The 23,620-nt window shown below is 38.0% G+C and overlaps 1 protein-coding gene across 3 annotated transcripts in view; it reads right to left on the bottom strand.

The window, feature by feature from the left end:
* LOC113066243 (catenin delta-2-like) overlaps nucleotides 1-23,106 on the bottom strand; it is a 291,904-nt gene extending 268,798 nt beyond the window's left edge. For 2 of the 3 annotated variants that reach the window (XM_026238062.1, XM_026238064.1), the window contains exons 1-2: nucleotides 22,896-23,106; nucleotides 394-527 (exon numbers count right to left, since the gene is read on the bottom strand). In XM_026238062.1, the coding sequence (XP_026093847.1) occupies nucleotides 394-522 (129 nt within the window). In that variant the 5' untranslated portion in view covers nucleotides 523-527; nucleotides 22,896-23,106. The remainder of the gene's footprint in view (nucleotides 1-393; nucleotides 528-22,895) is intronic. The other variant, XM_026238063.1, reaches the window with a different exon arrangement.
* Between the last annotated feature and the right edge of the window lie 514 nt (nucleotides 23,107-23,620).

Here is a 23,620-nt window from a genome sequence, read left to right as displayed (position 1 = left end):
GCAGCCTGGAATTGAACTACTGGTTTCGTCTGGTCAGAGGAGAGCTGACCCCCCCAACTGAGCCTGGTTTCTCCCAAGGTTTTTTTCTCCATTCTGCCACCGATGGAGTTTTGGTTCCTTGCCGCTGTCGCCTCTGGCTTGCTTAGTTGGGGTCACTTCATCTACATCGATATTATTGACTTGATTGCAAATGAAATGCACAGACACTATGTAAACTGAACAGAGATGACATAACTGAATTCATTGATGAACTGCCCTTAACTGTCATTTTGCATTATTGACACACTGTTTTCCTAATGAATGTTGTTCAGGTGCTTTGACGCAATGTATTTTGTTTAAAGTGCTATATAAATAAAGGTGACTTGACTTGACAGTGGACATTAAAAGCCCTACCTGTTCTTTCACCGAGGCCAGAATGGCAGAGGTGGTCTCAGTCTCAGATCCATCATCATTAGAAGCATTCAGTCCTGGACTGAGCATGGTGGCGTTCTCTGCTTTGGCAGACTGTTCTGGAACTGGCATGACTTCTGGAGAAGACAAAATACATTTATTAGCAACTCTTCATCAACGGAGGATCATCAGGGTTCAGATTTGCTGTGCTGACTGAATGATATTTGAGAGAATGCAAGAAAACATATGTAATGATCCTAAAACAGAATGATATATTCACAAACTCACTCAGACTCATCTGGTTCTCAAACTCAACCGATGTCCTTAAAAACATTGCATTTAATATTTTATTATGCTTTACTATTTTAACACAGTACAATTACTTAAATGAATAGTTCACCCAAACATGAAAATTTGCTGAAATTTTAAATACATTCAGGCTATCCAATATGTGTATTTATTGGTTACTACATCTGATCAGATTGGGTTACATTTAGTATTACATAATCTACCCACTAATGGATCCTATGTCGGTTCAAACCACCAATAAAAATGAAATAATCCACAAGTAATCCACACAACTCCAGTATATCAATTCATGTCATGTTAAGTAAAAAACTGCTTAGTAATAAACAATTTCACCATTAAGAAGTTTTTAACTTCAAACCACTACTTCCAAGTCCTCTAATCCATAATAGTGCTTGTTTAGTCTGAATCAGATGTGAAATATGTACAGATCAAGCTCTTTTTACTGTAAGCGAAAAGTGTCTACAATTCTAAACAAATATGTTGGTGTATTGTTATGTGAGAGGACAACAGGGGACAAACTTTTTCACCAAGTGTTATTATGGATTATGGACTCATATTTTGGCCAGACATTATGGTTTAAATATAAAATGCCTTGATGAATTTATTTCTTGCAAACACGTAGCTTTTCACTTCACAAGTAAATTGATTTTTGTTGATTATTGGGATGTTTGTATCATCCGTTTGGACTCTCATTCTGACGGCACCCATTCACTGCAGATGATCCACTGGTGAGCAAGTGATGTAATGCTGAACTTCTTTTAATCTGTAATAATAAAATAAATTTATTTGGCAGGAGGGCTTTTCAGCAAAATGTCATTTTTAATAAAATAACAAAACTTCTCTCGTCATTAACTCATCTTGATGTTGTTCAAAACCTGTATGACTTTCTATTTTTTTCCTTCATAATGCAAAAAATATTTTGTAGAATGCTGGCAACCAGACTTTAGATCCTTTTCTCTCAATACAATGAACGTCAATGAAAACTGAAACCGTTAGCAACATTCTTAAAAATATCTTGTTTTAGTCTCCCAGAATAAAGAAAGTCAGTTTTGGAATGACATGAGGGTCAGTAAATGACAGAATTTTGCAATTTTTATTTTTGGGCAAACTATCCCTTAAAAATTATAAATATGCATTCTTTGATCATGCCAAAAGCAACTAGTCAGACATTTTCAGTAAAGTGTAATGCATCAGTAATCTCATAAACCCACACGGTCTATTTACAGTGGCAAATGAGAAATGTCAGGATGTACAAACACGTGATTGATACAACCTATAAAGAATCTGTATCGATTAGAAAGAGATTCCAAATAATAAATGAGCTAGGCATTAGCTGGACTCAGATCAAGATAAATGGTTGTGTAGGACAATCTCTGGATATTTTGTCACGCTCAGTGGTGGTTGTGGCCGAGCCTGCCAACTTTGTTCCCTTGTTAATAAAGATGACTAGCCTCATCTGACATGACAGTGTGCCTCCGTCTGACGTTCTGGAAATCAGATTATGCCTGCTTAAACCACCATTTCCACATTGTTTACCTTCCTCCACTCTTCCCTTCACACATGCTCACATAATTCACCCCAAAGCCTCTTCAATGCATTCAAAGGAATAAAGACTTGTGGAAGTCAGAAGTTCAGGCAAATGCAATCACTTGACAGACGCAACCTGCCGAGATGTCTTGTATGTGTTACAATACTCAGATCTGGAAGGCAAATATATAATCCAGGCTTACAATAATGTGCTAATATTGTTAGTGTTCTTCTGATTTAGTGGTAGAGCATTGCATTTGCAGAGCAAAAGGTCATGGGTTCAATTCCCAGGGAACACACATACTGGTAATAAAACTGTCAAGGTCCAGAAAAGTATGAAACGCATCGTCTAAACACTGTACATAATATCTATGCACACCCCTAGTGATTTTATTGATTTGTGTGCGCATCTCCACGCAAAAACTGTTCTGTATGTTTATGTTACAGTAATTTAATTCTGTTTGACTATTGCTTTGTTGCTAATAAAAGTTGTTAATATTGTTGTGCATGTAATTTTGTTATTGTTTCAGTATTAGTGTTTGGTATTCAGTTTCTGAATGGTTTAGGCACAAGCCAACAGTTTGGTGATGCTGTCTCAGTCTTACGTCATCATTTTTTAATTATTCACGGTAATACTATATACCGAGGTAAAATAGGGAGGAGGTTTGACGGTATCAAAATTTGGATACCGCCCAAGCCTAGTATAAAGTAACTAGACCACATAAATTACAAATCTTCCAACTTTCAAAACCTCTTTTTTTGTAAAGTTTTGTTAGCTGAACTACTGGCATGTTGTTAAAATGCAGTACAAATCCATTGAACAAACTGTACTTCTATCCCTCACAGCCTCATTTTTATTCTTGTCAAAAATTTAATATTGTGCTACCCTGACTAAGGCCTATGGTGAAGAAATATCTGCCACAACTTTTGTGCTGATTGGAAGACTGAACTGACTAGCGCTTCACTTCCTGCCAGCTCTCTTCAGGAAGATTGGCTTAGTCTGCAGAATGAATTGCCTTAGTCTTTATCCTCGAGTACTAATGTCAAACATGCCCTGATGGAAGCCTGGATAAAAAGATAAATAAACAACTAAATGTCACGGGAGGGATGTTCTGTACCAGAAAACATTATAATGCAACAAAATATCTGTATTTAAAAGACAAATTCTTCCATTAACTATAATTCTGGTTAGAGGTCGACCAATGTGTCAGTTTTGCCGATTAATCGGTGCCGATAGTTGATTGCCGCATCAGCTTTACACTTCAGAGTCGCTGATTTATAACAGACAACGAAACCGTGTGTACACATTATACTACAGTACATGTTTTCATATCATTATAAAGTAAATAATTTGTTGACTAGATCCTGCATTAGTGGAGAAAGAAGAGCAGTATGTTTGCTGTCATTGCTGAGAGGACACAAACAATATCAGCTCCTCAAGTGGTTAAAATGATGTGACAAAAACAAACACAAGTCTGATGCAAATGTTGAAAGTCACAATTTTTACCATAAGTTTGTATTATGTTTATATCCAGCTGGCCACATTAATGCATTTGTTAGCCAGCGAAGTTGCTGATTTAAAGCTGTGATGTGAGAAAGCAAACTGATATGTTGATTCAGCCAACAGAAATCCCGCCACACCTAAAAGCTGACTGGGGGTCTCTACAGGTGAACTGTCCAGTGTTTTTTTGTTTGTTTGTTTGTTTTGTTTTGTTTTTTTAACTTGATTGACAAATGGATAAAGAAAAGCAACTGGCAAATGTTTTTTTCCGCTCCTATTTCCATTGACTATTTTAATGTTTTACTTACCTACATTTTAAAACATTAATTATTGATTTAGAATGGTTAACCATATGAGAACCATATGCTTCATTAATTGAGGAAGTGGATGACTCCAATCAAACAATATCTATAAATAAAACAGAACAGCCATTGTGGTTTTTACAGGGAATTATAAGGGAACTAATAATAATGGTTTTATTTGTGGCTGTTAACCCTGAGAAGAAAGTTTTGGTTTAGAATCAGGGTTCAACTGGTTCTTGAATTTAAGCATTTCGTTTAGTTTCAATCATTATAAATTGATGAAGTTATTAAGCCATCATATGACTTGGAACATTGCACAAAATGTATATGAAGTTTTAATATATTTTTTATTGTATTTTATTTTGAGTCTTCATTGAAGCTCCAGCCTTCATTGACTGTATAGCTGTATGTAAAACATTGATTTCATATATCTCCTTTTGTGTCAGCAAAACAAATTTATATGGGTTTTGAACGACATTAGGCTTTGCAAGTGCGTCTTTTCTGAATGAACTAATGCTTTAACACAAGTACTATACTTTTAAGCTGGAGTTTCTCCTACTGCCTGCTGTCTAACTTTTTTTGACAACTCCTTCTCCATCTTGGCTAACAAATGTGAGCTGCTGGGTAATGTGTTGTTGCATTTTTCAATGATACAGCTCATTTAACTCACTGTGGTTTGCCCTGCTAAAGGTAATGCTACCATCTTCTAAACCCTGGGTACAGTATGAAAGTGGGCAAATGGTGCAGTTAAAGATCTCTGAGGGCCTCTGGAGTGGATAGCCCTGTGTCAACCTTACTCTGCAAAGAGTTCTCTCTTCTCGTACATTAAGCACTAAAATGTACTTTATCCAATTAGACCTCACTCTAAAAGGTCATTTCTGAGTGTAAACACAAGGATAAAATATACAAATGATCTACTGAAACACTTACAGGCCTGGTGTGGCTTCTTTAAAGCGATCTGATCTAGTTCATTCATTCATTCAGCTACAGACATAAGAACACAGGTTTTTTTTTTTTTATATAAACTTAAAATACCTTACAATTACCTTATCAGCCTAAGAGTTTATCATCATGCTTAATTAATTGATCATAAGTATGAAGGTATATACAGTATATACCTGTATAAATATCAGTTTTCATTTTCGTTTTAATATTTCGATTTTTTTTTTATTGGCATACATATTTTTAAGTAATTTTTTTATATATATATATATATTCAAAATAAATGTAAAAAATGTAATAATTTTATTGCAGTTTAATATATCTTGCAGATCAAACTGATTTCAATTATTTACCAAGACAACATTTCTAGTTTTTCATCTATTCAAAGTATTTCATCTCAATATTTTCGAGTGCTGTGCATTTATAAGCTTATTGTGCCACGTGCTAATATGAAACCCCACTTCATACTCGCATGCAGAGTGCAGTTTGTGTGACAAATGGATTCACTACCTTGTAAAAAGTGTTCCAAATCATTAACTTATAAGCGGTCATTGCATTTAAGATACCTTAAAAGGTAGCTGCCTATGCAGACAGTAGGAAGTGAGGCTAGGTTATGGAACAGAGCTTGAAGTTGAATGACAGATTATTGGAAAAGGAAAAAAATGTGGGGCAGGAACACTCCTCTTCATTATTTTTTAGTATATAGAGAGTCAAAAAAGTCTTTATTCAGCAACAACGTGATGGTTACTGTGGATTTATACTAGACAAAAGGGATAGTGATAATAAATGTTGTCAGTGCGCCAAGAGCATCTGGTTATGTACTGTAACCCTTGTTCCCTGAAGGAGGGAACGGAGACATCACGTCAGTGACCGATGACTTTGAGTGTAAATTAAACGAGCCAATGCACATTGGCATGCAATTATTGCATCCAGCTGCCACTGATCATAGCTTGATTATAATAAGGCAGCAGGTGCAATGCATACCAGGTTTTCGCTGAGGAGCCGAACCGGTGAACTGGAGGCTCAGTGGTGGTCTAGCAACCGCGGCGACGGGATGTGACGTCTCTGTTCCCTCCTTCAGGGAATGAAGTTTACGATACATAACTGAGACATTCCCTTTCAGTCGCTCACTCTCGACGTCACGTCTGTGATTGACAAATTGGGATACTTACCAAAGTGGCATGGGTGCTGCCCCTTCCAGTGCCCTATACCAGCCACCTGCGGCCCTATTTGCTGTAGGCCGGGGCTCGGAACAAGTATTTCCACTCACCATTGTCAAAGCACTAGCACACTGAGTGAGACTGGATAACACTGAGAAAACGTATCCATTCCACTGGTAACAGGGTTGCTGTGGAAGCCCCATCCTTCCCGAAGGAGTTTTCGGAAGCAAATACACATATAGCATCCGTTTAGGTGTATATGGAGAAATTGGAGGTGATTGTAACCCGACAGGCGGTATAACAGTAGCCAATGAAGGGCCCGGTTCAAAACTCGCAGATCCAAGATTGGCCGTAACCCACCACCTTTCTTGCGTACAATGAAGTAAGGGCTGTAAAACCCCAATCTCATATCAGCTCGAGGGACTGGCTCGATCGCATCCTTCGCCAGTAAGACTGCTATTTCAGAACAGGGGCATTGGCTGCTTTCACTGTAGTGAAGCGGATACTGCTGAACTTGGGGGGATGCTGGCGAACTGAATCGCATTGCCGAGGCTGATGGTCCGCAGAAGCCAGTGAGACGGGCTGGGTAGCACTGACCAGGCACCTAGAAACCATACAAGCAGGACACTTGGATGGAGCAGAATGATGCTGTCGCTCAACTCCTAAGCAAAAAGCTGGTATGCATAGCAACTGCTGCCTTAACAATAATTGCATGCCAATGTGCATTGGTCTATCAAAGGGTCCATCAAAGGGATATCCCAATTCTTCAGTCACCAACATGACGTCGAGAGTGACTGACCGAAAGGGAACTAACTTGGTGTGTTTATCTGTAAATGGAAGCAGCCAGATCTCCCACCATCTCTCTCTCATCTGGGGTCTCAGATGAAGCAACATGCTACATGACAGCAGTTCATGCCACAGCTACTGATTGCATCTAACAAACTGCTTGATGCCTCATTATGCATGTAGACTGACAATATACATCTATCAGCCCTCCCACCCAAATAACTCCTACCATGTTCAGGGAAAGCCAGAGAGAACGGAGACCATTTATTTAAAACACACTCATCAACCTTGTAATGACCGTTTTAATGGGGTAGCCTATATATGAGAGAGGGGAGAAATAAGGAAAACTTTTTTTAAGGATGAATCCAAAATGACAACGTTGCCAAGACAATCAAGACCGATTAGTTATACAATGATAAACTTCATAAACTAATGTGGTTTTATAGTATGGCGGGCACAAAAAAGAGAGACTAAACAGAGAATGTCACACATGGAGAGACAGAAATGGGGAAAATGAGACTGAGAAACAGGGAGAAGGGCTGGAAATTTTTGACAGAAGGTGCAGACAGACTCATTGTCACCCTGGCTAAAATAAGGCTGCCAGGTTGTAACTGTCTATGTGCCTCTGTCTCATCAGCACTTGGCACTTTTACTGGCAAACAAGCCTCTGTTGCTCCAGCCTGAACCAGAGAACAGTTTGGCAGGCCAGTGAATAGAAACTGATTGAGCCTTGGAGTTGTTATCCATCCACTGTCTGAAGGCCCAACCTGGCTGGAAAAAGCTAGAAAATGCTAGAACATGGTCTGCAGGGCTTATGTGAGAGTCAAGGATTCTGGTATATGTCTTCTTGAGTTAAGTAAAATTGGTTTATTGTCATTTCAGTCCTGCGAGGCAAGGGGGAAAAACAAAAACAAAATATCTCATATTCTCAATATGACAGGTCAATATGATCCTCTACTGACCTTTATTATTGACACTCCACCAGGACAAATGGCTCAACACCCACCTGTGACATTACATATCCATCAAGAAGACGCTATATTGCCTATACTAGAATCAAAAGCTACAACTATATCATGTGCTGTGTCATAAAAGTGAAGGAAAAAGTTTGTGAATAAAAAATACATTGAGTACTGTATGTAGCAGAATAGTAGACAAGCTTTGGGACATACTACTTCGTCATATCTGTGTCTTTAACGGTCGCTCTGTTGCTTAGTTACATACATCCTGTCAGCATTTAAACTGCACTGTCAATCATCTTGTCAAACATAATATTATCCGTATTTAGTTTAATTCAGTTTCCTACTGTATTGGAGAGAAATTAAGAGGCACGTTGCCAGCTGGAGGTCTATCATGCCGAGAACTCTGCTTGTATGTTTGCATAATAATGCATTTACAAGTTAACGACCAAATGTATAATTATAAAATTCACAATGTTGCTGCAGATGAAATATAATGCAGATAAAATTTTATAAAAAAATTTTTCAACAGGTTAGATATTATCACTCCAACCCCTTTCTCTATCTGTCTGTCAGTGTGTTTGTAGTTCTAATCGAATCTTCTTCCAATGTGTTGTGTGCAATATTATCCATTAGAGTATGCACGGATCTGCACTTTGAATTTTTCTACTGGAAAATTTGGAATACTCATTTCAACATTCTACAATTAGGGACATACCAATTCTAATTTCGAATACTATTTAGGACAGGCAGAATGTTAATTGGGATGCAACAATGGTATAAGCTTTGGTACTGTCAACATTAACATTTCCAACCTGAGGTGTCAAGCAATCCAATCATGCAACTGACTTTATCAAAGATACAAAGACATTTTGTGGAAGTCACTTTGAGATCGCATCATAAAAAAAAAAAAAAGAAAATAATAAAAAAAAAAAAGAAAAAAAAAAAATGAAAAGGTTATTCTTGCAAACCATTTTACTTCTGCAATGTAATGCATTGCTTACTGAAACATGAAAATAAAAATAAATGAATGAATAAATAAAATGTGTGCTTTTCCAAACCATTATACTTAGGTAATGTTATGCACATCTCAGTGAAATTGAATGAATAAATTAATGAAAAAACAATGAATTGGGGGTTGAGTGAGAAAGAAAGAAAGACTGACTGACTATCTAAATACCTACCTACTGTACCTACAGTTATTTTTCCAACTCATTTTAATGCTGTATGTTATTTAACCTACTTCTCAGTGTAACAGGATAATCAATCAATCAGTCAATCAATAAAACCCTGCAAAGAGCTTTTATAATAAAATAATATGCACTGATTAAATACACAATAATAATCAACAAGAGTCTATTTTGATTTCATGTTGACTTCCATGTAGTATATTAATGTTGATTCTTGTTTACTTTCTTGTAGTATAATAAATTCAATGCTCAAGAGACAAGAAAAGCATCCCAAAAATCAATGGACAGCTCCATGTACTGACCATGGAAACCCAAAGGAGTGGGATGAAAGTGTCAGGGGGAAATCTGCAGTTTTTTTTTCCGTCTCTCATTCTCTTCCTCCTACTCTCCTCTCCCAGTCATTTCCCTGCATATTGCGCATGTCGTTGCGTTGGTTCCCGGGCAGGAAGTCTGGCAGCCACACTGCCCTCCATCCCACGCGGCTTGTGAGTTCCATCCCTGTGTTAATGCTGCAGGAAGCCAGCCAAGCACCCGCATGCAGCAAATAAACAAACCAGAACAATCCAAACAGCGAGAGCAGATCCTAGAAAGAGTCACACATCACCCTACAAGGAGCTACAATTACCCAAAGAAGAAAAAGTGACTCAACAGTCTTTACCAAAGCAGTTTGGTCACATAAATGCTGTTTACAACTGTATTGTTTTGCAAGAGGGCATCTGACATGTAATTGCTGTTCCTCTCACATGTGATCTATTTCCGAGCCGGCTGCCCAAGCTCATTGGTGAGGTCTGATATTTCAATCTTCCAGCTGAGATAAGAAAGCGGCCTATGAGCTAAACTGGGCAGTGGAGCAGGACACTTTAAGAAAAACACAGAATAATCCCACTCCAAAATGTTCCATTTCACTTTATAATGATGCTGAACATTAAATGAAATATTTTTAAATAAATGAATACAAAAATGTAAAGGAAATTGACTATATACACTAATTTGTAGTCTGTACGATTTTTGTTGCGTGAAAAAAAAAAAAAAACTTTTATTTAGCAAAAATGTATTTAAATGTATTTTCCTGTTTTACACTGTTGGGTGTAACTCCAGCAAAGGTGATGTCCCTCGGCTCTGCAATGTTTGATAACTTTTTGTTTTCTGGCCCAGTCGAGCAATGTGTCAAAAATCTTTGCACTCAAGGAGTTTGGCAGCTGGTCGGACAACTCCAGGTCCGCACTTGAGCCTCCAAGTCAAAGCAGCTTCAATGCACACCGTGCAAACAGTCACGCTAGGCTACGCTTGCCCCATTGAAAGGAAACATCTCCATAAAAGAGTGACACCAGGTTGCTTTCTTCCTCCCACCCGTCTCCTCCACCTGAGCTGCACGAGGCAGTTGTCGGGCAGGAGTGATAGAGTTTCTCTCTCATCCATTTCCATGGTCCCTGCTCAGGTGTGCCAGCACATCACTTTATTTTGCCTACACAACTCAAGCCTGTCTCCACTAAAACCATCATTGACACACTGCTATCACAATAAACCCACCCTAGCTGTTTATCAACAACACCCACCCACCCGCTTTTCCTTTTCCTTTTCCTTTTCCTCATCTAATCCCCCACAGAACACTCACCCGAACTCTCAAATACTCACTCCCACCAATCATCCTCCTCTGTTTTACTCCCATTCGCTCATTCGTTCAAGCCTGGAAGCACCAAGCAAACCTTGGTTCATTTTTAAGCCGTGGTTCTTAGCTGGTGTACCTTCAGGACCCAGATTTTACATTTTATCCAACACTTTATCAAATCTGTTTATCGTCCACAATTGAATTTCAATAGTTTAATGCACTCAGCCCTCAAGAGATCTGCCAGAATAGATTTGCAAATGATTTTTGTGTAGCAGGCCACAGGTTGAGAACTAGGACAAGTTTTTTTTTTTTTTTTTATGTAATTTTCTGTGGACCCCTAGCATCCACTTGTGGTCAATAATAGGAAATAATCCTTACAAATAATAATAATAATAATAATAATAAATAAATAAATAAATAAATAACCAAAAAAAAAACATTAAATGTACTAATTAAATCATGTTGCTATCAATGTCTTAACTTAAATATTTTAACAATTTTAAACACACTTTGAACAATATTATCTGAAAAAAGTGCTACAAATTAACTTGAATATTTCTGATAGTTCTCTAAAAGTTGGCAAAAAGAGCACACAGTCAACACGATTTTACAGAAAACAATATATCTTAAAAAGGAGGACCATATTTGGGGTCCCATGCCATCAAGATTTTAAAAAACCCTGTTTTTTATATCATTCCAGTACAGAGTATTGTATTCTTTCAGTCATTCCCCTGTCCAATAGATTCATGCATAACAGGCCACTATGAAAAAAAAAACTGAAAACTAATCTATAGAGCTATTAATGTTGCACATCTGAAGAAAAAAAAAAACTGTCCGATGCCATTATTTCTTTTTGTGCTGCGGTCATAATGCCATAAGCGCGCTGATGTTCCATTTCAGCCTTGTTATGTGTAGAATAAACACAATAACCTTCTTATCAGCAATGGGGTTGGCTTGTACATTGGTTTATTTTTACATGCATTGAAATGCATATTCCCTTCGTTGCAGTGAGATTACGAGTCTGAAATAAAGCAGTGCATTTCAAGCCTGAAGAATGGATCTTACATCCCAGCACACAAGACATGACCTTACAGGACAGGTGGAGGTGTACGATAAACAAAGCAGTTCATTGAAATGCAAACAGAGGGTGCATGCATGCATTTGCAAAGAGTTCTCTATCATAACATACAGAGGAGTGCAGTATATGATTGATTCACACACTCAGAGATCTGCTGTGCTATTCAGAGAGTGAAATCCGAAACATGCAAATCTCCAAACATGAAATATTTCCTTACCTAACACAAAACCAACTTAGCTTGGCAGTTATATCGGGGCATAAGAAGATATTTTCTAAGGATAAGCATTATTCATATGACCTTTTGAAGTACGCGGACCAATTATGCAACAACTTCAGTGATTAGAATACGCTGGATGTCATAACAGTTGTATGTGAAATTGTTGTTGTTACACAGGGTTTCCACATCTGACCAGTGAATTTCCATTTTCAGGCTCCAGGCAAAAAAATGTTCACTACTGCTTAGTTTTAAGTTTATAATAGCAGCATTTTAGTTTATTTAGTATTAGTATTATTTTGTATTTTAGTACTACCGACAAACCTATTTTTTTAATATATATATATATATATATATATATATATATATATATATATATATATATATATATTCTATTGTTAAATGGGCCCCATCACACTATTTGACCATATGGTGCTCCATATTGTACACCAGCAACAAACCCTCATAATCAAGTGTTTTCTCAGTATATCTGATTTGTTTTGTCTTTTTTTTCTTTTTAGCTCATTGGGCTCATATTCCAGATTTATAGAAAAATGTCATCATAAATCCAGAGACTGTATACTTATGTACCGTTATCACTATCAATCGTGCTTTGCCATGTAGGGCATCCTCTAATGTAATGCGACTGGACATCATTTTCTTTGTAAAACGCTACTCGAAAACACCATATAAATCATAATGGGTTCAATTCACTAGTAAAATGTGATTCATATCAGAGATGTTACCACATACATAAATGTATTCAGCTGTTCCTTTTCACTGCATCTGACAAACATCTCTGACAATTTATTGCATGGGTCATTTGGAGACTACAAATATACTGCAGTTCAAACATTTGAAAGAACAAAATATTCTCTTTCTAGTCATATTTACGAAACTCTTGCTTGTGTTTCCAGACAAGTAAGACTGTAAAACCGTAGTGCACTTAGAAGATACTATAGTGAGCAGCTGGAGAGTTTATTCTCTTGTGAATTTACCTAATTAATTGTCCATGTTCTGGTCCAAATCTTTCATGTTTATGCACAAGAAGTGATCACGTTAAAATAAAATACTTTTGAATAAAATAAAATTGAGCAATAATTTAGCCATTCAAGTTCTGAGAGAGACATGGACAAAGTTTGTCAATTCATGTTACAATTCAGCTTTAAGTTCAGCAGATATGAATGTCTTATGTGAATGATGGCTCCATTTTACCTCCACCTGTTAATGTCAGCCATTAAATTCTGAGTAATACACATAATTCAGTTTTCTACAGAAAAGAGCTTTGGATCCTGTGGAGAAGTGTGACAGACAATAAATTGTCAGGTTATCTGTACAGAGTTGCTCTGTCTCCTGTCATTTGAAATCAAGGACTGAAATTAGAGCTTCTTTATTAATTCTGTCAGTTAATAACAGAGAATGGCCTACATTTAAGCTCACTAGGAAAAACTAGGATATGAATCTGTGCAGTTGTTTCTGCCAACTGTCTTGGATGTGACTCCTGTTACTATTTGTCTCATTATTTTGTACATGAAATGGTCTAAAAGATGACAAGAAATATTCTGGTAAAACACTACAATTTGTAGCTTTTGAGCAAAGTGTCTTATATTCATCAGGTCTTTATTTTACAGCAAATAAATAAACAAATGGCAATTTAAAATAACTGTTTTCTATATATGTTAGAAGGTAACATAAAAGCTACATTTTTTCAGCATCCACTACTCCAGTCTTTCTTGAGAAATCATTCTAATATGCTGATTTGGTGCTAAAAATACAAATTATTTCAAAAGATGTATCATCTTATCACAGCAGAAAACAGTTGTGCTGCTTAATATTTTTATAAACGCTTCAAGATTTGTTGATGAATAGAAAGTTCAAAAGAACAGCATTTATTTAAAATAGAAAAAGTTTGTAACATTATAAATGTCTTTGCTGCCACTTTTGCTAAATTTAATAATACATTTTTTCTTTCACAATATAAAACTGGTTTGGAGACACATGGCTGTAAGAACATTAATTTGCGTTTGACTGATGTTGCAAGAAAACTAATTTTGCACATTTTGCATATTAACCAGAAAATATGGTCATAAACATTTGCTGACTGGCAGGAATTCATTTAGCTTTTGCTGACTGGGTGAATTAGCTGGTTGACTAAGTCTTCAAGGCCCATTACCAGTCTAAATCAAATAATCAACACATAAATTGCACTTTTCACCTTAGTGCACTTTAGTGCAAATCTTTAATCGAACATACACCTCAAAAGAATAAACTATTCTTGCATTGTTCTAATAGTGACTTATGCTCATCATTGCTCTATAGAGTTTTATTGTGACGTGACATTCAGCCAAGTATGGTGACCCATACTCAGAATTTGTGCTCTGCATTTAACCCATCCAAAGTGCACACACACAGCAGTGAACACACACACTGTGAGCACACACCCGGAGCAGTGGGCAGCCATTTATGCTGCGGCGCCCGGTGAGCAGTTGGGGGTTCGGTGCCTTGCTCAAGGGCACTTAAGTCGTGGTAGTGAAGGTGGGAGAGAACTGTACATGCACTCCCACCACACACAATTCCTGCCGGCCCGAGACTCGAACTCACAACCTTTCAATTGCCAGTCCGACTCTCTAACCATTAGGCCATGGCTTCCCCATATGTGGTTTTTGTGGTTTGCACCAAACCATAAAAATTCCAATCAGTCTAATTTACTGACGAAATTGAGTTTGAAAATGGCACATGAAAGAAGCATGTTCAAACCTATGCTTTCATAATTGACTAATTGGAGGGTTACCTATTAGTTGGGTGTTCTAGGTTAACGTCCGCTACTTAATATGTTTCATTCAGAAATCATATCCAACTTTTTTATCTGCTGCAAAGATGTAGGTATTTTAAATGTCAATACAACAGTATGACATATTGAACAGACTGTATTTCTGTCCCTCACAGCCATATTTTTACTCATGTCAAATTAAATATGGTGTACACTCTGTAAAAAGGTCGACCCAACAAATCAAAAGCCCCAAAAGCATACCCGAATCCATATGAGGTTCTAATTTAAGTAGCCCTGCTGACCTGTTTGTGCCATTCACACAGCAGTAGGCTGGCTGAACTGGGCCATGATTATGAGACTGTGTGATTGAGACTAGCCAGGAAAGATCACGTTTTGAGAGGCACCAAAGGAAGCGCAATCTCTGTAGCAGGTGGACATGAGGACACCCTGCTGCAATCTGCCTGTGGCTGTAGTAATTGGTCTAATCACTGTAACATCTCATTTCCAATGCACATGGACCAAAGTTAGGAAATTAGCACAGCTAGACAATCATGTCATTCTCAATACGATCCAAGCTTTGCGAGAGAAGTCGGGGTAGGAAATGATTTTACCAGCACAGCGTAAAACATAAGTGCCATTTCAGCAATAGTTGTGCCATTCATCACTGCAAGATTGTGTCTAATCTGTTTGTTACAGACAACTGTCACAAACTCATGCTGCGAATATAAAGGAGGCTCTTGTGGCACTCTGCAATAAGCTATTCTTGATAATAACGGGTGACTCTCATCAGCAATGCAATCATAAGCGGCAGTAATTAGCAGCTGTGAGAAACAGCCAATCTTAAATTAAATCCCCTGATTACCACATTGATTATTTCATTTAGTTGGTGCACGATGGCTTAAGAAAATTCAAGTGAGTGTTGAAAGTAGTAGAAGAAATGCCAATACAGAATGGAGACCAAACAGTTCTGCTTTATACTCGAAAGGCTTCAGAGGTTACAATGCTGTCAAACTGTAATGCAACAGTAAAAATAAAAGAGAGATTTTTCAATTTATGGGCATCACTGAATATAATAAACTATAGGATAGGTTAGATATGAATACGAATGGAGCCACTACATCAGTATATAAATATATTCTCACTAGTCACTACTAGTTAGACAAATTGTTGAACAATCAACCATCCTGACTTGAGAGATCACTTAATTTCACACTTCTTTTCAGCTCCAATTCCACTACAATAGATAAGACTTTAAGGAAGGTGCCAAATTACCAAAAGGCGGGCAACATAAGTAAGTGAAAAGTCACTGGCAAGAAGGCATGGATTTCCAAGGAAAACCAATAAGCACTGAGATTGAGGATGTCATTCATGTGGGAGGCCATCAAGGCTCTATAGTCAGCAGTGAATTTAGAGAGTATAATCTGTTTTTCCTCACCCGTGACAAACGGGGATAAGGCTCAATATTATCTCCAAGGTCAACCTGATCCTGGCACTGAAAAGAAGTGCCCAACCGGAGGAGCCTGACTCGCCACTATATCCCTTTCTCCTCCTTATCACTGTCTGAACACACTTGTTCAAACAAAAGCGAGACGGAACAAGCCCACATTCACTCTCTCACGCTCTCTGCACCACATCAGTGCCGCGACACAGATAACTTCAGTTATAACCAGCAGCAACACAGTTTGACAACAATAACAATATCTTTTATGCATTCTTTTCTGTGCAAAGGTTAGATTATTCAGCTATTAGAGAATTTGGAAGGGCAGCTTTGGAGTTTTTTGAAAATGCACAATTAAAGGTCAAAGGTCAAAGCAATTTTCTCTACTGAAATTGAAAGACTCACTCATGAAAGGTAACAAAAACATCAATTAATACAAAATTATAAATATACATGAATAAGCACAACCTCACAAGCACAAACAACAACAACAACAAACAACAGGTTTAATTTCCGCAGCATTACCTGTTATTACGATCTCCAAAAAACCCTGACCAATGTGCCCTCTCAGCAGATATGAAGGTCCATGGTAACCTTGAACACACTGCTTGTCCAATTCTTACCACCACAACTTCCTCCACCATGATTCATTACATGGCCGGGGAGCAGGACCAGTCTCTGTGATGTATTTAAACTCTACTGCATGGTCATGGACCATTCATGGTTCCAATTCAACAAAATAGTTCTTCCCTGCATGCATCTGAGACAGTACAGTATGGCCCGGTGGCTTCCAGACTTTTCTCAGAATTGATTTTTCAGGGACTGATTGTTGTAAACCTTTGTGTGTGAGATTGAGGTAACCATAAATACAAGCCTGGATGGTAAACAACCAATAAATCTTGCAAAATCCAATTGATGATATTTACACAGCAATTCATTCAAGTCTGCCAGCACATGGATGCATAAGCTAGCAGAAAATGATTTTCATTACTCCACCTGTGTTTATATAAAACTAGGCCTTCATTCTCTCTGGCAAAAACTCCTGCTTCTCCATTCGTCACAATGGTTTGTCCCACTTCCCTCTAAAATCCAGCCATCACAACTCCCAGTGGAGTCAAGCCAGGAAGCCTGCCTCAATGGTTGGATGGATGTCATGGTAACCACGCTGCTAATGGTTGCTACAGTTTCCAGCTGAGTGCTCTGCTGAGGGGCTTCAAGTGATGCCCCAGTAACCAGCTCTACACCTTGGGCAGTCACTCATGAGATACACACTCCCCCTCTGGTGTATCTCACACCCCGCATGGTCTGGCGAGAATCTAAAGCTCAAACCCAAGTCATTATTCACAGATGACCTTCTCCTCTGTTGAAACTCTTCAGTTGAAGCATAAATGTCATACATACCACAAATGTATGCTCCCTCCTGAATAAATGGTGCCTTGTTGTTTCTTTACAATGAGGCACAAAGTCGCTCTCCAACACCTTCACCCTCTCTGTTCCTCTCTGGTGGAATGAGCGATCAACCTCCACCTGAACAGCTGGAACCATCAAAACTTTCAAGAATCACTTAGCCACTCCACAATCCTGAAAAAATCAAAAAGGGGGAAAATACCTTCCGTCTCTTCTATTTTTTTCTCATCTTTCCTATTTTTTTTCTTAATATAGCATTGAATACTGCGAATACAGTTGGCTCTGTGATTAATTGCTTATTATTTGTATTGTATTCGCCACCTGAAGATGGAGACTTTCATCAAGATTTGCTATATTTAGATAAGGCGTAGTGTGTCCTTTCTGTGCATTTTACATTTTCATTTGTTTCTACTGAATGTTGGCCACATAATTGGTGGCCCTTCTATCAAGTAGCACTTTAGTATTTGGATAGGGATGACACAAGGGGATCAGAAGGGAAGGAAAAGGCAAACACTCAGAAAATGGTTTCATCCCTGATAATTACATGCAGTGAAGCATGACTCTGCAGCCAGCACCCCAGAGAAGGTTGGGGTAATCAGTCAGTCACTGCACCCTCTGCTGGGGAAAAGGGGTCTGAGGTCTTCGTTTCCACTGCTAAACCTGCAGGCGGCCAACGCTGTGTGTGCATCAGCTGCTCATGGCACTGCCTTTGTAATGACTCACAAATTAGAGATATCATATAGAGATCAAATGTACATCTTACCCCACTATCCCCTTATAATGTCATAGCTTACTTCACAATTTTGGTAACAGAGCTTCAGACATCTGCGTAATAGTACACCATGTGACACTACCTCAATCCCATAATTTAAAAACAAAAGTGTGTAAAATTACAGTTAGACTATGACGAAGACCTTGCTTTGTTATATTCATCTCCTATCCTTTTTAGACACCTTTTTCAATGAGCAGAACCCATCTGCCAATCAAAGGTGTCGCTGGGTCCAACCATGCATTTGATTTACTTTTCCACACAGCTAAAAATGCAGGTCTTAAAATAGCAAGCTTGGTGTTGAACGCTTTCCGCTCAAGGTGTGCAAAGCAGCTGAGGTGCAACGCACTGACAGGATGCGGGCATATTCTGGAACATGATATGACAGGGCAATTGGCGGGATTTAGCTATGAAGAGAAACCGCACCATATGATTAACCCTCTATTCTCCCTAGCTAGTGTTTACTGTTTGATTCTTAGACCCTTTCTAAAAAGAAAAAAGGAAAATCAATACCGTGAGAGACACACTCACACATACACACACACAGACTCTACTGACTCAGCAAATGAGGATCAGCCGGTCAGAGAAATATTTCCCTCCACAGCATGAAAACAAGACTATATAAAGCAACCATTCTATCATGTGTGGAAAAGAAAACACCAAAAATGTAGAGTTAAACAAGCAGAAAAGTTATATTTTAACCTCAGCAAAGCATCCTGATACTTTTTAAAAGCATAAAAAATGTCAAATTCAAAAGAATTATAGGATATACTACGCTTTCACAAATCTCCAACTCCTTTATGCACCTCCAATAAAAAAAAATCTAAAATGCTAGTGATCATGTCATCCAACTTACATGACCTTGATTTGGAAAACAGAATGGACAGTGCTGTTTATCTTTTTACAACTCCTTAATTTCACACATCCGCCTTGAACAAAATAACACCTTTGCGAACAAGATGGTTGTATATTCGCATTTTTCTTGTGACAGTACCGTACTTGACAACTGTGTCTGCAGTTATTTTGTATCTTAGCAATATTTGAGGCAAAACTGTGGGAAATCTGAAATATGAGATTTCAAATAAGTAAGCACATGTTTGGAAAACTGTAGGATTGTCCAAGGAAGATAATGGAACATCTAACAACCACTAAAAGCACCAAGTGAGAATATGAATGAGTGTGATACTGCTTTTACACACCAGTTCAATATACAACAAGTAAAAATGAAGCAACTTACATTTTAGACACATTATTGCTAAGTCTATTTTTGAAAAAGTTAATAGTTAAAAAAAAAAAAAAAAAAAAGCCACAGTCCCATGAACCATGTCTCAGAGGAAGACACACCAGTTATGTTTCACCCCTGCATGAATTAGCATTTTTGACTAAATGGTTGGGTGAATGATTCAATGAAAACTCACTTATATGGTGTGTCCAAAATCGCATAGTGCTACATTTGTATTGCATTTGAATTAGAACTTTATGACCCCTTAAAAATTATGTTCTATATAGTATGAATATGGTAGTATGAATTAAATTCGGATGTACTACATCCACTATATGGTCATGTGACCTGCAGTGTCAGTTACTTGGCTTCCTTGCAATTTGCAAATCCTCTCTCTTGGCCTCAAAAGTTAAGTACTTCAGAATCTCACCAGGAGTAGTAAGTTATCTTCACCTAGTTTTTCACCTACTGTTTTTAGAATACTATGTATACTCTTTTTGGCGTACTGAGTGAGAACTATTCGACTTCAAATTGTAACTTTAAAGTTACTTGTTTCTTTGCTGACTGAATCAGAGTTTTCAAGAAATCTGTTCAGTGAATGATTTTGGACTCATTCATAAAGACTACTGGTGTGAAAATGTAACCTGCAGAAATAGTCATTTTAAATCCCCAACTCATTTTGCCATGGCGACAAATTACCTTGGGTACACTATATTCATATTTTCTGTAATAACACCTAGGCAGACATTGTCTCACATAGCCAGAACTTCAAGGAATCCATGGCAGCTTTCATTGGCCGACATGTCAAACCACCAATCATAGCATGTTTTGTTTCAGCGTCACATTTTTGGTTATAAACATTTTGGCACAATAACAGACCGTTGTGTTGTAAAACTCTCTGACGTTTTTTTTTTTTAGATTCTATGCCCCAAATTTTAAATATTAAATAAGCGGTCATAATCAAAGGTGTAAACATGATGGCTTTCTTCTTTCGTGAGTGGGTTTGGCGCGATGGTATCTTAGTTTCGAGGCGGAACGTTAAAGAACGCGACCCACATGTCTCCCAGAAATCCTGTATAATTCAACCAATCCGATAACGACTTCGAAACCCCTGAAGTATTTCCACTTTTGTGTGCCATATGCATCAGATGTTCAGCCAACGGTCCATGAGGCTGAGACTACAGGCAGACACTGTTAAACTAATGCGATATGTTCCAAAATCATTTTGATAATAATAATTAAAAAAAATGCATTCTCAGGAAATCAAACCTGTTTCCTTACACAGATGAACAATGAACAGCTGATAACTTAAAAATCGGCTGAAATGAGACCTGACTCCATCATCATCTTATTAAGATCCTTGGTTGCCCATATGATTATGTATTATGTCGAAACTGTCCCGTCTGGCCTCAGTGACCTCACTGATTCAACAAAAAGTGACAGGATTTTTTTTTAAGCTTGTCATTGCCCACCAGTAAATGATGTTCGTTTGCGCTATATAAATATCATCTGAATTCTGACCTTGTTTAACCTGTACCTGTCATGTGTCCATGAGGGGGTAAAAAATCTGAGCAAATAATGCGATGGTGCTCTAAATTAAATCTGAACCACCACTCATTGTAACCCAGGATACATCCCGTGATTAACAACAGAGCCTACCCCTCACCTTGTGATCAATAAAATAAATTATTCATATCACGGAACAGCAAATATGAAGACAGCTTCTTAAACGCCAGGTTTTCTAGGTGCTTAATTAGCCTTTGGAGAGCTTGACATCTAAACTGATTAGTAACCTGCACCTATGACGGATCAGAATACTGACATACAGTTTTCCACCTACAAGCCACTACAATCCATTCATTGGATTCATTGATATTTATATTGAGTGCTTCTCATCTTAATTCAACATCGTTCATGCCTGATGACCTGGTCACAAGTTGAACTGCAGGGGCGTGAAAAACAGGCATGAAATATTTCTGTTAAAATAGTGAATTTCTGTGAAAAGCACTTCACGTGTTCTCCCCATTTCATCACCAAACACATGGTGCTTTTCAAGCAAGCTGCCACTGCACAGAAGACAACCGAGAGACGGCAGACGAGAAGAATTAATAAGGATCCAGCCAAATCTTCTGGCCCAGTAAGAGCAAACAAGACTGAAGCTCTTCATTATCTCTCTGTCCGAGCATGCTTACAAACAAACAGCAAGGAGATATCTGAGATGTTTTGATAAATAGGATCTCAGTGCTTTAGTCATCCTTCATCCCATTAACATGCTGGAAGCAGTGTGCATTTCATGTGAAACCATGACATTTACAGGGGGGTTATTCTTTAGATAACATTTCACACCTTTGATCCAGCTTTGTCCTCGTCATCAACAGCTCATTCAACTGGCTAATTTATGATCAGGCACCCTGTGGAAAGATCTGCCAGTCAGCTCTCCTGATCAATACGGCATTCCCTCTTAACGGACAAGCGTCATCACCTCCTTTCCAGCACTGTAAAATACTCACACCTGAAATGCCAATTAATGCCTTTGTAAACAACAATTATCTTGACGTATGGGCACACTGAGCGCATAGCATCACTTCTGGAATGTTTTAAACTGCAGCTGAACACAAAGACAAGACTTTTAATTAGTGTGAGGAGCTTTAAACCTCCACCCTGGGTATACAGCAACATCCAGTGATGCATCCAAATAGACTTACTTTTTCACAGTGCTTATATATTCTGTATAAATAGCACATAATGACAAAGTAATAGTTGTAGATATCTTAAAATTTAGATTCAGTTCGACAATGCTGCAAGTGGACCAAACTGAGCTCAAACTATTTAAAAAATATATATATCTGTTCAGTAGTAGCTCTGGATTCAAGTATTTTAAATAGCCATTTATACAGTTCCAACCTAATACAGTTCTCAAGGTGAAGAGCAAAAACCTTTGCAAATGATGTGCAGATTTACCTATCATGTCTTTGTCAGGTGTTTAAGAGAGAGAGAAAACAATTCACATCCTTCTTTATTCCCAAATGCACTACACCTTTCACTCACCCACCTTGTTTTTTTTTTTTTTTAATTTGGGTCAGTGTCTTTAAAAAGATCTGCGATGCCAAAATCTATTGTTAATCTGAGCACGATACATTAGTTCCTTTTTCTCTTCATTCAGCACACTGAAGCAGGTTCGTTGGAAATAAATTCAGTGCTACTTTCCTCCATCTTAACCAAAATAACAGGCATCTTTAAAAGACAGAACTGAGCTAAGCTGAAACAGTGCATTACCCCGCAAACAAACACAGAGTGCCATGGAATGACATTGTACACTCACCAAATGATGTCCAGGGAACACACGCTCTCCTCTCCCCGCTTTAAATCCGAAATTCAGCTGGATAAGAATCCTACGTTCATGCCCCGCCGATGTTATTTAAGCAAATGAACTGTTCTGCTGAGAGAAAGAATCGCTGAGGAAGCAGAGCGAGTGATGCTGCCTTTTCGGTAGCACAAGTTACCATCCCAGCCTTCATCCACTCACGTGCGAGCGCGCACACGCAGGTGTCGCGCTGAATTCATTCATAGAGCACCATCTTCTGGCAGTATACTGGATGAACATGCTTTACACATATAATTAACCGACCCCATTCTTTTGTAACATTTACTTCCATAATGAAGCACTGAGATTTAATGTTATTTCAGAAATAGGCTGAAATAGGCTACTTTAGAATTTTTTTAATTGTTGCATATAAATTGCTATATTATAAACCATGGAGGTCTTTCGAGTTCAGGTAACATCATTCTTTTGGAACTGAACGGCGTATATTGTGCCTACTCGGTTAGAAGTCTTTGTTCTTTTAGGAAGCACTAGTGTGTTAATTTAATAGCATATGATCTTATCCTTTATAGTGGGAATATTTAGCTTTTTCGTTGCTAAAAGATGTCAAGGTATGTGCTTATGGGTTACATAAACAGAACAGACAAATACAAACCTACACTGAAAAATATTAACTGGAGTGAAAAGTGTGACAACTAGCCTCTCTCAATATGACTATTCACATT

This window comes from Carassius auratus, chromosome 49 (assembly GCF_003368295.1).
Source record: "Carassius auratus strain Wakin chromosome 49, ASM336829v1, whole genome shotgun sequence".
Lineage (NCBI taxonomy): Eukaryota > Metazoa > Chordata > Actinopteri > Cypriniformes > Cyprinidae > Carassius > Carassius auratus.
Note: the sequence above shows the minus strand (reverse complement) of the source record. Positions and strands in the feature narration are given on the sequence as shown.